The sequence below is a fragment of the Amyelois transitella genome, chromosome 10 (assembly GCF_032362555.1).
Source record: "Amyelois transitella isolate CPQ chromosome 10, ilAmyTran1.1, whole genome shotgun sequence".
Taxonomy (NCBI): domain Eukaryota; kingdom Metazoa; phylum Arthropoda; class Insecta; order Lepidoptera; family Pyralidae; genus Amyelois; species Amyelois transitella.
In genome coordinates this window covers 3,584,839-3,601,930 of record NC_083513.1, presented here as the reverse complement: position 1 = coordinate 3,601,930, position 17,092 = coordinate 3,584,839, and the positions used below count along the sequence as shown (strand labels likewise).

Below are 17,092 nucleotides of genomic sequence, written 5' to 3'. Positions count from 1 at the left end.
TTAGTTCACCCGGTCCACTGTACTCGTATTCACGTCAGTGAAACAAACCAAAAAAAAAAACAAACCATACCAACAGGGGTGATTGGTGAATTAAAATAAGAAATGTCGCCCGCCCGTCTCGTCTTATTGTACGAGGTGCTTACATAGCAAATCAATTTATTAATAGGCGCGGCAAGCATTGTTTCTTAATAATTATCTAGGTGCCTACTTAATTGAAAATATAAGTGAAGTGAATATCCCGCCCGAGTCACCATTGGTTATTATTTATATGGCTTATCGTAAAGACGTCAGATCCTTGTGGTTACAATAGTTATCGATTTGTTTCTGTTAGATGAGATGACAAAACCATGCAAAGTGTGTTTAAGTAAATAATCTACAAAAACGTATTAGATAATTACCGTTGAGATAAAAGTTCCACTAAGTGTGTACGGAATGAATTTCGATAATTCGTCGAGAGAAACCCCTGAAGCATTAGATACAGTCGGAACTGTAAGCCCTCGTGAAAAATATCACAGTATGCGGGAAAAGAAATTGTCTACTGCTTCACTTACAAATACCGAAGGCGCACGCCCCAAGGTGGTGACCGTCAAGCACCCAGAGTCCAATAAGCCCAAACCTACCGCGAAGAAAAGCAAGCCTATTCAAGCGGATCTCGATGTAATCAAAGAGTTCATGCGATGCCGCGAAGAAGGCGTCAAACGACTTGACCTTAGTAAGTCATCTATAACATCACTGCCGCCAAATGTTCGAGACTTGACACATTTAACAGAGTTTTATTTGTATGGTAATAAATTGGTAGCCCTACCTGCAGAGTTTGGCTGCTTAACAAACTTACAAACATTAGCTTTGAATGAGAATTCGTTGACAAGCTTACCTGAATCACTTGCAAACTTACAATGCCTCAAAGTCTTGGACTTGAGACACAACAAGCTCAGCGATATACCAGAAGTTGTGTACAGGCTCACTTCTTTGACTACTTTGTTCTTGAGATTCAACAGAATCAGAGTTGTGGGTGATGGCATTGCCAGTCTGACTAATCTGACAATGCTTAGCCTACGAGAAAACAAAATAAAAGAATTGTCTTCAGGAATTGGAAATCTAGTAAACTTGGTTACATTTGATGTTTCACATAATCACTTAGAACATCTGCCTCGGGAAATTGGAAACTGCATCAATTTGTCAACATTAGACCTACAACATAATGAACTCCTTGATATTCCTGAGACTATTGGAAACCTACAAGCTTTGACTCGTCTGGGACTTAGATACAATAGACTGACCAGTATACCACCAACATTGAGCAATTGTAAACACATGGACGAGTTTAACGTGGAAGGAAACTCTATCTCTCAATTACCTGAAGGCCTTCTAGCTAGTTTGAATGCACTTTCAAGTATCACTTTGTCCCGCAACTCATTCATGAGTTACCCATCAGGAGGACCTGCTCAGTTTACTAATGTATTTTCTATCAATCTTGAGCATAATCAGATAGACAAAATTCCCTATGGCATATTTTCAAGAGCAAAGAACCTAACAAAGCTGAATATGAAAGAAAACTCGCTGACATCCCTGCCACTTGATATTGGAACATGGGCAAATATGGTAGAATTAAACTTGGGCACTAATCAACTAACTAAATTGCCTGATGATATCCAATGTCTGCAAAATTTAGAAATATTGATCCTGTCAAACAATCTCCTAAAGAGAGTACCCCCAAGTATTGGCAGCCTGAGGAAGCTAAGAATTTTAGACTTGGAAGAGAATAAATTGGATGTGTTACCAAATGAGATAGGATTTCTCCATGACTTACAAAAGTTGATTGTTCAATCCAACCAATTAACAACATTGCCTCGCTCCATTGGCCATTTAACTAATCTCACATTTCTGAGTGTAGGTGAAAATAATCTTCAATATTTGCCTGAAGAAATAGGTACACTTGAGAATTTGGAATCATTGTATTTGAATGATAACCTAAATCTGACAAATCTTCCATTTGAATTAGCTCTTTGTGTCAGTTTGCAAATTATGAGCATTGAGAACTGTCCACTGACAGCTATTCCACCAGAGGTGGTGTCTTCGGGGCCGTCGTTGGTTATTCAATATTTGAAGTCTCAAGGCCCTTACAGGGCTATGTGATATAAGGAAGATGATTACCTGCCAGGCAGCGAGGGCACATAAACTAGAAGAACAAGTGCATGATGTTTTCAGAAAAATGTATACTCATACTTCCCTGTCATAAAAATATAAATGTATAACATCTAGTTAATTTTATGGCATAAGATGTAAGGAATTTTTGTAAAGGCTTACTTAATTTTACTTTTTCTGTTATACTGATTCTTAATTATTTGTGTTAAGATGATTTGTTTAATACTTATATTGAATTTAATTAATACATCTGTTCTTTGTAGGTAGTTCTTTATAACTTTCTAAGCTTAAATGTTTATTCTTTCACTAAGTTTAATCATTTATATTTGTGTAATAAAACATATAAAAATACAAAAATAAATCCTTTAAGTGTAAGTTAGATGTTATATTGAGAAGCTGTATAGTGTGTAATGCACAATAAAATAAATATGTTATCAGTGTTATACATAATAATCTCAAAATGTTATTATTGTGACTGAGATTTAAAAAATCTTCTATTTGCTTCTGTTAAATGTCTTAAGAGCATGAAAATTTGTAAGTTATAAAAATGATCATCATAATATTTTGTGTCATAACTTGTTCTCTAAATAATTCATTTTTTTTTTAATTTTGACAATATCTAGAATCATAGTTAAGTGTTAGATTGAAAATATTTTCTTATTCAAGTAGTATAGTTATGTTGGAATTATGTAACCAGTATTTTACGATATTTGTAATTTGTGTTGTATCAATGAGGATATAATCCTCTGTGTACTTTAATTCTAAGATCTCATCAGTTATTAAAATATTTGACTGTCAGTATTGATTGACATTATTACATTTTCTGATTATCATCAAAGCAATTTGTAACAAATGTTTTACTTTAATATTATTGACTGCAGTTTCCTGAAGTAGTATGAAATAAAATAGGATTTATTGTCTTGTAATATGTAAAATTTACTTCTTACAATGTATTATAAACCATAATGTGCTGTAGCAACTTCCAGTTTTGTAATGATTTACCATATAATTTCTTAAGACTATTGAAAATTTCTCTATAAAATGTTTAAGAAACTAGTACACATCTTTATTTAGATGTGCCAATTTAGATATGTTAGGTTTACAAACATTTCTAAACTTTTATTGTATGGCCAAATTAAAATATAATGAATAGGCTACATTAATGAGCTTATTGTGTAGGATGTCAAGTTATGCTTGGTTTTCCTATATTGCTGCATTTATTTTAAAGTTATTTTCAGTGAGTTATCAAGTACCTAGTTTTAAGTTTTTACTTATGTAACTCAAACTAAATGTATTATATATGTATATGATCAAATTATTCTGTAATATCTGAAATTGATGTTTGAAGCGCAAGGTGACTGTTTTAAAAGATGAAATCCATATTAATTTATTGGCATATTTACTAAAACATTGTTTTCTAGTCATAACATATCTATGTATGTATATGTCTGAATGTCTTGTATGTAACTAAAACAGGAAATATTTCTGATGTCAAGTTTTAATGGTCCCAATTTCTCAATTTTATTGTTTGTATTGTACCAACCTTCAAACATTAAAAGGATGCGACTTCATTGCCTAAATTAATTAAACACTGTTCTTTTTAGACGTTAAATATGGTTTTTCATATAAATCTTCCATGTTGATTAATAGCATCATTTCAATATGTAAATGTTATAAGAAATAAATTACTTATAATTAAAAGTTTTTTTTATTTCAATCATACACAAGTAATTGAAGCTAAACATTAAGTTTGTTTATTAAATAATAACACTGCAATAAATTGAATAATTTATGAAGTGCAATATTAAAATTTAATATCGCTTGTTATTTAAATAATTCAATAGTTATATACAAATTTCCTTCCAAGTTTTGTTAGCAGTCTATAAACTATTGTATGTGTTGACGTATTTCGGCGATTTATGGAAAGATTTCAATGACACTTTTTTTAGGTAGATACTTTTCATACAATTGGTTCCAATTACCTAAGTTAGAACTTGATCAATTACAATAATTATCCCGGATACCCCTCATAATATCTATTTAAATTATTATGATTGCGATAAACCAGTTTTTGTATTCCTTACAAACCATTATGGCGAGGAGCGGTTGCATTCGTGTATGATTTTTGTGTTAACACACATGCCCTGTCCGGTCTACAGGTCACAAAATCCACAAATGTTGGGACCAACACGCCTCTGCACTGCCAGGCGAACTATCAGCTTGTTTTTATTTAAAGGTGAATTAAACTGTCAACTGGAAGAAATCTCAAAGTCGCGTAACCATCAAACATTGGAAGGGACAAAGCAACACTTTCAATTTTGAAAATTCTAATTATATGTAGGTATGTTCACCAAAGGTGACTAAGACCACGCCAGATATTTAAGGAGTAATGTTTGAATACAATAACTGCATTAACATTCAATATAAATAGGCCTATGTGCGTGTGATTCGATTATAATAAAGCATTGAGATTGCTGAAATAATCGTAGCAGGGCTCTTAACATCACCACCATTTCTCCTTGAAGTAAAATCGTTCAATAAGTATCTTTAAGTTGCAACTTCTGATAAGATACCTACATATATACTTTAAACGCTTTTAAATATCTATAAATAAACACGCAAACGTAATTACGAAATAAAGAGGGCATTCAGTAATACCTCCAACAAATAAAAATAAATTTACTACAACAGCGACACTATATGGCATAAGTAGGTAAGCAGTATTTAAATATCGTATAAACTTGTGAATTAAAACAAACTTGCTTTGACAATAATAAGTCACTGACATTAATCAAAAGTTGATAAAATCATTTTAAGTATTTTGTGTTAGTCTCTATCAAACATTTGATTTAGTATAATAATATAGTGTTTGATGTAAATTTGTTTTTATTTGTTGTGTTCTTTAATATAATACAGGTTCTTAATAATTATCATTTATACTGATTACTGATACTTATTCCTTTTAAGAATAAGGAGTATGGAGGTATTTGGATTAATATAGCTTTATAATTTCAATGTAAGAGCACGCACGTTTAACGCCCGGTACAGATGAAAAGAGAACCATCAAATTATTTAGGATAAAGAGAAAGGGAGGTAAATTCGCATATAAGAAAAAATAGTTACTATTGTTTTAGATATGATTTAAGCTATAATTATCAAAATAATGCGACGGTCTTTAAGTGGTCTGTCGATTTTTAGTATCAAATGTCAATTTTCGCTTGTAAATGCTTTTATTTTTCTTAACTCTAAAGTTTCATATAGAAAAATACTTCATTCTACTGAATTATTATAACACACTTAATTTCCATCCATAATCTATAGGTACATATCTTACTGAAAAACATAAACTAAATGTTTAGTTTAGTAAATAGAATAAAAAATTAGAATAAGACAGATCACCACCATTATGCCGTGCCGTGTGGTTCCCGGCACCAATACAAAAAAGAATAGGACCACTCCATCTCTTTCCCATGGATGTCGTAAAAGGCGACTAAGGGATAGGCTTACACACTTGAGATTCTTTTTTAGGCGATAGGCTAGCAACTTGTCACTATTCGAATCTCAATTCTATCTTAAAGCCAAATAGCTGAACGTGGCCTATCAGTCCGCTCAGGACTGTTGGCTCTGTCTACCCCGCAAGGGATATAGACGTGATTATATGTATGTATGTATGTACCACCATTATTGTAGCATACATTCAGCTGCCAATAATTACTTAAAAATGTACATAATTTACATGTAGAACAAAATACATATCATTCAGTCATGTCATGGTTGCAAGAAGAGCTAAAATATCCGAAAAACATGCTAAAACTGCTCTACACCTCTCCAAACCTTTAATAATATCAAAGATTTATTAAGTTATTGCCTTATATAAATTATTTGTTAGTTATGCTTACAAAAATACTTTAAGCGAGTAACCTAAATAAGTTAAAAGCACTTTCTATGTATATACCTAAATAAAATGCAATAACAAATGTTTCGTTCATTGAATATTCATATTAAATGCTTACCACTTCAAGGCAACTAATTGAATAATAAATTGAGTATGTAAATGGTACACACTAGTTTACTGTCAGTCCTTATTCACAAGTTGCATAAGAATATCTCGAACTCATATGAGGTTCAATTGCTTGTATAAAAATAACATTTTTAATTATTTCACAATAATAACAGTATTAATTTGTTTCTACCCACAAACAAGGTTTCCAAAACAAACTGTTAATATACGGTGACTTAAAATCTAAATGAATCATCTTTGGCATTGCTTCGCTTAGTAAATAAGCACAAGTCATATCACTAGAATATAAAGTTGTGATGGTCTAATTTGTACACCTACTTGAATTAAAATATCTATACATCTCATGAAAGAGATTGATAGTTCTCCCACGTTGATCATTGAGTAAAAAAAAACTAGTGCCAGATGCGAGTCAGTCAATGGACTGGGCTAGGGATATTTTTCTAAATAGTTATTAGGGCTCATACAGTTAGTGACTGTATAAGACCTAATTATGCAGTCATAATAAAATTTATGGCACATATTGTCATGAATTATTAATGTTGTGTTACATCTGGTATAGAAACACATTATTACTGTTTGTCTGAGATTCCTGCTTAGTCAATGGTTATTATTATTATTTTGTCGATCATACAATATATTTACATAATTAAACATTTCCTTTGATGCCTTTTTTGTGGTTCTGGTCTTAATACTGCACGGACAGCTTCATCAAATACCTATGGAAAGAAAAACAATAATAAATAAGGATATTCAGTACACATACATATATATGTCTTGTCTTTAAAACAAAAGACTTAAATCTTTAAGACTTATTTTGCCATTCTATTTTGTTTCTTCTCATAGCTAGAAACTAATTTAAAAATAATTTTTTTTAACAAAAAGATTTATCCAGATTTCTAAAGAAATGGACTGTATATAAACATGAAAAAATACAGCCAAAGAAACATACTTGTTATTTTAAGAACACTTTTGCAAGACATTATTGAGAAAGGAAAAAAATATATAATTTTAAGGATCTAACCATGTGAAACTTACTTGTTTGAGACCACGCTGGGTTAAGGCAGAGCATTCCATATATTTCACAGCTCTAATTTTATTGGCCAGCTTCTGTCCTTGTTCTCTCTTTAACGGAGACATACCCTGCTCTGACAGAAGGCTTAATGTTTCCCTATCATCTCGCAAATCAATCTTTGTTCCTGAAATATAAATTATTGTTTCAACTTTGGTTGTTGTTTGCTCCCTTCATAATGGATCTAAAAATCATCTCTTAGTAGGTACATTCCTGTGTTAAAATTACTATTTTTAATTTAAAACTGGCTGAAACCACAGAATGGTAATTGTAAAATTTGATCCTCTGTGGATATTTAATTTTAGCTTTATTAAGTAAAGAGAATGAGATAATTGTTACATTTTAGGTTGAGGGTTTACTATGTCAGTGAATTTGTTAATCAGACTCAAAGCACTAATTTCGAATTCACTGTGAGTAGTGTTTCTTTCACTAAATATCTTTAAATCATTAGACCTGTGCTTTAAATATATTTTATGAATATTTTCTACTCAAACTTCAAAACCAAAGTATGTTGTAAGTAGATTGTATTATAATTGCCTATGTTTTGGACATTTGAACTTACCAACTAATATAATCGGTGCATCAGGACAGTGATGTTTTATTTCAGGGTACCACTTGGAAGTAACATTCTCATAAGATGAAGGACTGTAAGTGAACAAACATGTTAAGTTCTATAAGACTGTCATAAGTGTTATTGTTAAGCACTTTCATTATTATTATTTACCTAGTAACACTGAAGCATATTAGGAAGACATCAGTTTGTGGGTAACTCAAGGGTCTGAGTCTATCATAATCCTCCTGCCCTGCTGTGTCCCAAAGACCCAATGAAACTGCTACTCCATCCACAACCATTGGAGCAGAGTAATTGTCAAATCTACAAAAGAAAAATATATCCGAAATACACAATTTTCTATGCAATTATTATTTTCAATTAAAATTACAAGTTGTACTTACACTGTAGGAACATATTCCCCTGGAAAACTATCTGTTGTGTATGAAATAAGCATGCATGTTTTTCCTACAGTACCATCGCCGACCACAACACATTTGATAGGTCTTCCTGAAGACATCTACAAGATTAAATTACAATATTATAAGACAAACCTATGACTCATAAAAATCTCGTCGTATGGTGATAACAAACAGAAACTATACCTTTTGGCAGTAGTTCTCTAAATTTTTACTGAATATTCACAAAAGTAAGAATTAAAATAACACAAACTCTATGCAAAAGACGAGATTCAAATAAAGACAATTGGAATATTAACAGAAATCTAATCAGAAAATTGAGTTGAGAAATTAAAATGCGCTTTGAAAGATGGATGACGATCATAGACTAAAATATTTAATTGACAGATAGATGACAGCCCATGGTGACAACTATACCATAGACAACACATGGTCATACGTAGACTAAAGAAAAACTAGCCCCTTGAAATGAAAGATCCAGCGTACTTGTATTCACGTCAGTGAAGAACTGTAGATGATTCATTCTTTTTTTTTTCATTCCATAATTTAGTCATTCATAATGTCATTCAAAATCTGATCATATCTGTTGTAATCAAATCTAATAATAATTCTAACACTTACCGAGTTTCTATATATTTGCTCAAAAAGTAATGTTTTTATTAGATACATAGATACAGGGATAAATACTACTTGTTAACAGAAATTTATATTTGAGAGGTTAGTAAATATTTATAGTTTTTAACTTCGGATAAACAAATTACTTTTACTCTCAAATATAAATTTCTGTTGTTGTTTGTTTTACACTTTTACAGATGAGTGAGTCATGTGTGGAAACTCCAGAGGCGCCGGCATGGTTATCAAAACTTGAGAGTCAAAGGGAAAAACTGAGTAAAGCCCGGTTAGGGCATGACAGCGGTGCTGGCGCTCCTTGTAACTCCTGTGGTAACAACATGCAATATCCATATTATTAACCAGAGTATACAATATATAATATTATTCCTACGCATATATAATATAATAATAAGCAATAATTATGGACATCCACATAAAACATGCATGTGGGAAACAAAAACATGTTATATACCTATTATGGGCTAATTCCTCACCTCTTTTATATAATATTATGTTTGTGAATAAAGAATTTAGTTATTTAAATGATCATAATAACCACAGTTTAGTCAGGTACTTTTATACTTACCTTATAGGCACAGCTGTGCCTACCCATCCGGGAGAGAGGTGGAAAGCTTTCCACAATCCCTGCATACTTCTTTCACTTCACCTAGTTCATGCGAGCTCATCAGTAAAATAAATTTAATGAAATAAATGCATACAGTTCAATTAATTATGTTATTTAATGTCTCAATTCTTTTAGGTTCTGGGTGCCCAGGCTTAGATTTGCACTTCTGGCGGAAGGTGTGTAGAGCTTGCCATTGCAGTAAAGATGTACACGATGTGCCAGATGATGACTTATCAGGCTGGGCACAGTTTGAGTTGCTTGGTACAGCAAAGCCTAAGAAGGGATCTTGTAAGTCTTACACTTGCTGTAAATTTATTTTGATGTGAACATAAACAAGATTATTTAGATGTGGCTTTAGATGTCTTAATGTGACGAGTTACAAGTTTACTTTAATTTTTTTAAATCAATCAAGTTATAACATACATACATACATATAGTCACGTCTTTATCCCTTACGGGCTAGACAGAGCCAACAGCATTATAAAGACTGACAGGCCACACTCAGCTCCTTGTTATAACAAACAATTACTTCACCACAATAATTCTAATTTCCAGTGCCGCTCATCAAGATTCGTGGTGTGACTGACAAACCTGTCAAAGTCGATTGGGTGCCACCAAATGCTTCTACTGAGTTGGTAAATATTTTATTTCTACAATTTTATTACATTCGATGCCAACATTATAACTGTAATGTGTTTAGTTGGCATGAATGTCTATAATTGGGTATACTAGGTATGTGTGTAAAAAGGATTGTGTCTATGGATACCTGCTATTTGACACAGGTACCACATCGTCGCTATGTATCCTAAAGCGTCTAAGAGTTAGGTTTATAAACTTGGGATTCTTCTTTTGGGCCATAGACTAGCAACTGGTGACTATTTTAATTTCAATTCTATCATTAAGCCAAACAGCTAAACATGGCCTATTCATCTCTTCAAGACTGTTGGCTCTGACTTCCCTGGAAGTGATATAGACGTGCTTATATGTATGTTTATTACATTCAACCACTGTCCCTTCCCCAATTAAAGCATTTGCACCTTTTTATTATATTATATACAATTTCATTATAGCTCTTAAAATAATATTGGTAGGGACAAAACTTAGTCAATAAAGTAACAAGTAAAAGCATAGAAAGAACATAACATAAATGAGATCCAACTGATATTGCTGTGAATTTTTTTTATATTGATATGGCAGCTATAATATTATCATATTGAAATCATGCACTGGTTATCTTGATCCTATCAAATATTTATTATCAGTTATTTACTGTGATTACTTAATGTTATCAAAGTACTCTCTATAATAATATAGTGGCAAATTACTAGTTGGGGAGATAATTAATGAAATAAATAGAAAAGTAATGAAAATATTTTCATTCATTAATCACTCATATAATTACGGCTAAAACTTTTGCGGGGTAGACAGAGCCAGCAGCCTTGAAAGACTGACAGACTAAATTCAGATGTAATGAAAATATATTTATTTGGAAAATGAGAATAAAATCAATTAAACACACACAATGACACCTGCAGTACATAGTTATTTAAATAGGTACCTGCTTAGGCAAAACCATTAAATTCACTATACTTTTAATTAGTTTTTAAATAATGATAACTATTACCATCAAAATGTAGGTGATTCATTGGGTAATAATAAGTAATTAAGTAGATATTTCACATTTAAGACAACTTTAACATAACTTTTTAACTATGCAATGCTCCGTTTTAAGCTTAAAGACGACTAGCTGTTGCCCGCGACTTCATTCTGTAAAGTATCCTCTCTTGTCATGTCAATGTTCTTTTGTGTGCTCCTCACTATATGTACGGGAATTTCACATTTATTATATAACACTTGGGATTTAATAACTACTTTTTTCCTTTAAGACCAGTAAGTTGATATTCCAAAATGAAGAATTTACCAGAATATTGGGTTGTCATGGTTTTGCAAAATGTTGAATTCTTTAAGTAGGTTTCGACACTCCAGGTAATAATAGAAGTTATCACTTTATACGTGTTGTACAGGTGTCAGAGTACATGTCGTGCCTGGGCTCGCTGGCGCCCGTGTCGGGCTCGGAGGCGGCTCGGAAGCGGCGCGCGCAGCTCCGCACGCAGCTGCCTCCGCACGACGTCGCGCCCGCCGCCAGGCATCACGCCTCGCAGCAGGAGAAGTCGGAGCACACGGTATGTATATCTCATACTACCTTTCGTCAGAAGTATGTTCCCATATTATGTTTTTAAATTTAATGGAAATTGGGTCAGTGGTTAATTGTGGAGAAGTAACAAAAAAGAAACAAATTTGTTTTCGCATTTATAATTTTAGTTGGGATTGGCATTGTACTGTCACATGCTGTCAAGATAAACAACCCATTCTTAGCTGCATATTATCTCTCACCACAGCTCATTTCTAAATGTATTCTCAACCGTTACTTTCAACTAATTTTAAAAATAGCATTTAGGTGATAATTTTTATGCTGTGACAACATTTTCAATACATGCGATGTTGGTCCATCACATCTAGCCGAAAGAGAGGTTCGATTCTTCTGCCGTGTACCACTCGATAAATATGTGTTAATAATTAATTACATTTTTATCTTTGTTCATTGTGTGATATGTCTTATTGGTATACTTTTCAGGAGTACATTACGCGCATCAAGGAAAATGTCGTAGGTCAGGGTAACGTGGTAAGAGTAGGACCGCTACACAGTGGGGAGATATACACCGTGGAAAACAGCAAGACCCACTCTGCGCCCAAATCATATGCCTTACCTTTGAAGATTTCAAATGTTTCCAGAGGCGTCAAGTATAATATTGTACCCAAGAATGCTTCCGACAAGAAATTAGTGTTGGATGCTGAAGGAAACATTGTGAGCAGTGCTGCCAACTTGCCGGATTATAAATCAAACCCAATACTCAGTCGCACTGTTAAAGATAAGCTTAATGCTATGCACATTGAGTCTGATAGAATTAAGAGCGCTGTTGAACACGGGCCTGTTTATGACAAGCTGTTTAAGAATTTGGCTGACCTGAACATGCCAGTCACAAATGATGTTTATTTACAACCAATCAAACTATTCCGTGATGAATACAATAAAAATCCTCAGTTTAGAGAAGAAACTAATGAATTTGTTGGAAAGACTCTTGGAGCACAGATAATGCCAGATTTATGGGCGGCCAGTAACAACAATGTCATGGGCACGGCTAAACTGATGGAAAGTAGAGTGCAAAAGGGAACAATATTTGCACCAAATGGCGAAATTTGGAGTTGGAAACACGAGCCTACTACGCCAGAGCACAGTGGAACAATTTGCTCAACCAAGATTAACCCACAGTATTCAACTACCACAAAACCCATAAATCAGGTAGAACCACAGCAAACTGCGCCGCTGAGGGAATACCTGCACAGTCAATCTGAAGAGGATCTTCCGCCGCCACCATTACCGAATTACAGCACATATCCTGGAGCTGTCCCACCAGTAGGAGCCATCAATGAATGGAACAACCCAACTCTTGACAATACTCAAACACCAATAAGTGATAGCAGCGGATACATAGGTTCTCCCCAGGGTAACTATGATCCCATCAACCCTATTATTGACCAACTCACTGATATGTCTCTCAGCCCTGATGAAATGGAATTCAACAGGAAACTGTACAACGAAGGTGTGGATTGCCAACGTTGTAACAAACCAATGTTCGCAGGCGAAGTGGCTGTTAAGGCCGAGCGTGCAGGTCAGGCGGCTATCTGGCATCCGCAATGCTTCACATGTCACAAATGTGGAGAACTCTTGGCCGATCTCGTGTATTTCTTCTACAAGGGGGAGATTTATTGCGCTAGGGATTTGGCGAACGTGCTAGAGATTCCTCGTTGCGCTGGTTGCGACGAGTTGATATTCACCCGGCCGTACACGGCCGCGGAAGGTCGGGCGTTCCACGTGCAGCATTTCTGTTGTTATCATTGCGATGCTCCTCTAGGGGGTAAGAAGTACGTGCCTGATGACAAGACTGGTTTGCCGATATGTTTGTCGTGTTACGATCAGTTCCACGCGGAGCGGTGTCGCGCGTGCGGCGGCGTGATCGCGCCGGGGCAGCAGGGCGTGTCGTGGTCCAACATGCACTGGCACGCGGACTGCTTCATGTGTTCCGGGCGCATGTGCGGCAAGAGCCTCCTCAGCGGCCGCTTCGTGGTCAAGCAAGAGATGCCATTCTGTAGTGTGCCTTGTGTTCAGAGCCGGATAAGCTAAATTTAAGTACAAGAAGAAGATTCCTATGAAGTATATTTTTGAGAAGTATTTTTATCTATAACTTGTAAGAGGCGGAATATTTGTAAGGTTATATGATATTTACATTCCTTGACATTAGAGTAGTTGTATAAGGCAAAGAAACAAGTATTTACTGTTTACATGTAATGCTATTGAATAAATCTAAGACTTTATAAAAAAAGGGACCACATTATTATAATATATACACATTATACAAGAAATTTATATTTTGTAAAAAAAAAATTGTACTGTACAATTTAATATTGGATTGTATTTGACTTCAGTTATTGTGATAAGGATTGATATTTATATAGAGTTAGTTTACATGATGTTATTATAATTCAGCAATTATCCAGCAATGTAATCTAGTAGAAAATACCACTTCTACGAGATAACTGTTCTGCAGTAAGTATTGACAAAATTGTCTAATAGTGTATGTGATAATAAAAGATTTTGGTGCAAAATATTCCTTGTCAAGTAAGTGCCATTCTTTGTAAGAGTTTTGAATTTATCAGAATAGATATTAAATAATATACATAATGGTTTTATTATTCATTTTATTATCTACACTCCTAATATCTTAGAATATCAACACCAATGTAGTTAGCTTGTTCCTTTATGAAGTCATGTCTTTCCTCACTTTCTGTCACTAGGAAAAACCAAAGATAAGAAAGAGAGTAGATAAAACAAACTTTGACAAGCTTAGTATGGTGAATACATCCTCCCTCAGATGAAGTACACCCCTGGGAACCGGAACTTGTGATATGTGGATCAGAAAAGATAATACAAGAGATATGGACCCCTTTTATTACAAACTATTTGCAACCAATGTCAAAATAGGAGATGGTGTATTTATAAGCCAGTTCAGGCATATGTTTAAGATTAAAATCTTTTATTTTATAAAATCAAATATATTTAAGTATTTTTGCGTTTAGTATGTCATCAATAGAATATAAAAACATGACATTGGAAGTTAATTTTTAATAAGCTAGGTATGTAGGTACTGTATATATATATATGTATGTCCATACTAATATTAAAATGAAAAGACATGTGTACGTTTGTTTGTCACAAAAAAACTCAAACTACTGTACCTATTTACTAAGATGATATTTGGCCTAGAGACAGACTAGGCCATAGTAAGATTCTTCTGGAAATTCCAATCAGAGTAGTTAGCAAATAACCTGCACAATTGTTAGCGACCTATTATAATTTTATTTAGGGTATTAGTTAATAGCACTCATCTAAGCCACCTAGTATTCTCCTGATATCAGCTTCCTTGTGTAATGCTTGGGGTTCTATGATTACAATCCAGGAGTGAAAAGCTAGTTTGGCCTACCATGACTCATAAACATTGAATAACACTTTAAAATGCAGAGGACAAATTACACAGATTGAGCCTCAAAGTAGGTTCGAAACTTGTGTCACCTAACTCAATGATATTATATTTCGTGATAAGTACTGATAGATAAAGATCCAAGCCAATCAGAAAGCACCTTTCTCTGGGATTCGAACCCTTCTGTGTCACAGACAAGCATATTACCACTTTGCCACAGGGGTAGACCCTTATTAGCAAGGGAACATGGGAATTTCTAGGTGAAACTGCTTATTTCCATAGGTTGCCTCTTGCTACATGAAAGAGAAGGAGAAATGTTTACTTACTACCTATTCTATAAAAAGTCGGCACTGATAAATAAAAAAAATTGAATAAAAGGTCACAAATAAATATACTTTAGTTCTTATAATAATACTATATTATATCGGTTAATGTAGAAAACAGAGTAAGAATTAATGTGGTGTAGCATTTAGCATTAGTATTCACAACACAATACATGTATAGTGATTGCAACATTCAAGCTTTTATTTTCAATTTTCCAAGATCATTTTTTAATTTACTTAAAGTTTCTTGCAAAGCTTCTTGTTTGTTTTCTAATGCGCATATGTGATCGTCTGTTCTTTTGATTTCCTTGCTAATGTACTCCATTCTCTTCGAAACATTCTGTCGAGCTTCTTCCAACTGTTGCTTTACTAATACTGGCCCAATGAGTTTATAAACCTCTGAATCTTCTTTGAGTAACATTAATTCTTCTTTCACGGCTTTATTTTCATTCAGTTGACTATCTAACTGCTGTTTTTGGGCCACTGCCTTACGGTATTCTACTTGTACACCTTGAAAAACTTCCAACTCCTTTTGTAGTTTTCTTTGAATTTCTTCAGCCATGCTTCTTAAAATAACGTTTCTAACTATAATTTCAAGCAAAAAAAGTTATTAATTAAATTGGAAAATTAATGAATCCTTTCAATGCAGTTTTAGGTTAAAACTGTGATTTGATTTCTTTATTTGCTAACTTTTTTTGGCTATCTTGACATTGGCACTAACGTCTCGTTTCTTTTTTTTTTAAACTGTGGCACTCAGCATTAGACTCGTACACACGATTTTATTTTATGAATGTATTTGAAATGAAAAACTGACTAGTTCTAGTCATAAATGTGTAGGAACACATTATAAACATACAGACGAAGGTTCATACTCAGTCGGATATTTTTTACTTTTATTCCTCCAGGCATTAATATATGTGCTCTGGGAGTAAGTGCCGGCTTTAACTTTAATCTCTTTTCATTCCATAACCAAAATCAGTTTAGTCAACTCATCGAAAACAATATTGTTTGCATTTAGGTAGATAGTATAATAATAAGTTCATTGAAAATAGGTGAGTTTTAACTACAATACATCATCCTCCTCCTGGCTTTAATTCGTCGGTACTGGAGAGATGCTCGTGATAGGTACTAGATTGGGTTAGTCAGGTTTTACATTTAGTGACTTTCATCTGACATCCGCGACCTTGCAAAGGAAATAAACTCATTTTTTGGAGCGTGATAATTTTCTTATGTTTCACACACATGTTTCATTCCACACCTTAAGTATGTTTTCATGGAGATCGGATCAGTGGTCCATTTTCGCTATTTTTAATATTTGTTGGGTGTAGGTGACATTACCCACATCCAGTTGCTTGAATGTGCAGGTTTCCTTACGATGTTATCCTTTTCTAGAATCGCATTGTTAGCAATCAAACTCAAATTACAAATGTATTTATGTAATTCCGAAAAAATAGTTAATGCCTGCCCCCGTGTCAAGCTACGGGAGCTGAGCACGGTAGAATCTGAACCCGTGTACTACGCTTTTTTAGTCGGGTACCGTAACCGTTTGACCACTTACGACTATATTAGTACCTACTACACCAAAATGTATAAATCATTTACTGATAGTATAGAAACATCATGATGAGGACGGCGATGAGAATGAAAACAAAACTCACATTTGTAAAAATATTTTAATAAATAAAATAAACTAACGTATGTTAAAAATAAAGTGGTACTTAACTAAAACGT

At 33.8% G+C, this 17,092-nt stretch overlaps 4 protein-coding genes across 4 annotated transcripts; 2 read left to right on the top strand and 2 right to left on the bottom strand.

Moving 5' to 3' along the window:
- The first annotated feature begins 38 nt into the window (after window positions 1–38).
- On the top strand, window positions 39–3,638 carry LOC106137693 (leucine-rich repeat protein soc-2 homolog). Its single transcript, XM_060946172.1, has 2 exons — window positions 39–3,467; window positions 3,500–3,638. The coding sequence occupies exon 1, from the start codon at window positions 433–435 to the stop codon at window positions 2,134–2,136; it is 1,704 nt and encodes a 567-aa protein (XP_060802155.1). The 5' UTR covers window positions 39–432; the 3' UTR covers window positions 2,137–3,467; window positions 3,500–3,638.
- Window positions 3,519–8,564, bottom strand: LOC106137636 (ras-related C3 botulinum toxin substrate 1). Its single transcript, XM_013338496.2, has 6 exons — window positions 8,391–8,564; window positions 8,190–8,305; window positions 7,960–8,109; window positions 7,798–7,880; window positions 7,202–7,362; window positions 3,519–6,882 (listed from the first exon to the last, which is right to left on the bottom strand). The coding sequence occupies exons 2-6, from the start codon at window positions 8,303–8,305 to the stop codon at window positions 6,805–6,807; spliced, it is 588 nt and encodes a 195-aa protein (XP_013193950.1). The 5' UTR covers window positions 8,391–8,564; the 3' UTR covers window positions 3,519–6,804.
- Window positions 8,565–8,741: 177 nt separating this feature from the next.
- Window positions 8,742–14,235, top strand: LOC106137721 (testin). Its single transcript, XM_013338626.2, has 6 exons — window positions 8,742–8,921; window positions 9,017–9,146; window positions 9,577–9,729; window positions 9,997–10,076; window positions 11,466–11,624; window positions 12,077–14,235. Exons 2-6 carry the CDS (start codon window positions 9,017–9,019, stop codon window positions 13,682–13,684), a joined length of 2,130 nt encoding a protein of 709 aa, XP_013194080.1. The 5' UTR covers window positions 8,742–8,921; the 3' UTR covers window positions 13,685–14,235.
- Window positions 14,236–15,537: 1,302 nt separating this feature from the next.
- LOC106137722 (prefoldin subunit 6) lies at window positions 15,538–16,061 on the bottom strand. The gene has a single exon (XM_013338627.2). It carries the CDS (start codon window positions 15,921–15,923, stop codon window positions 15,555–15,557), a length of 369 nt encoding a protein of 122 aa, XP_013194081.1. The 5' UTR covers window positions 15,924–16,061; the 3' UTR covers window positions 15,538–15,554.
- Window positions 16,062–17,092: the final 1,031 nt, after the last annotated feature.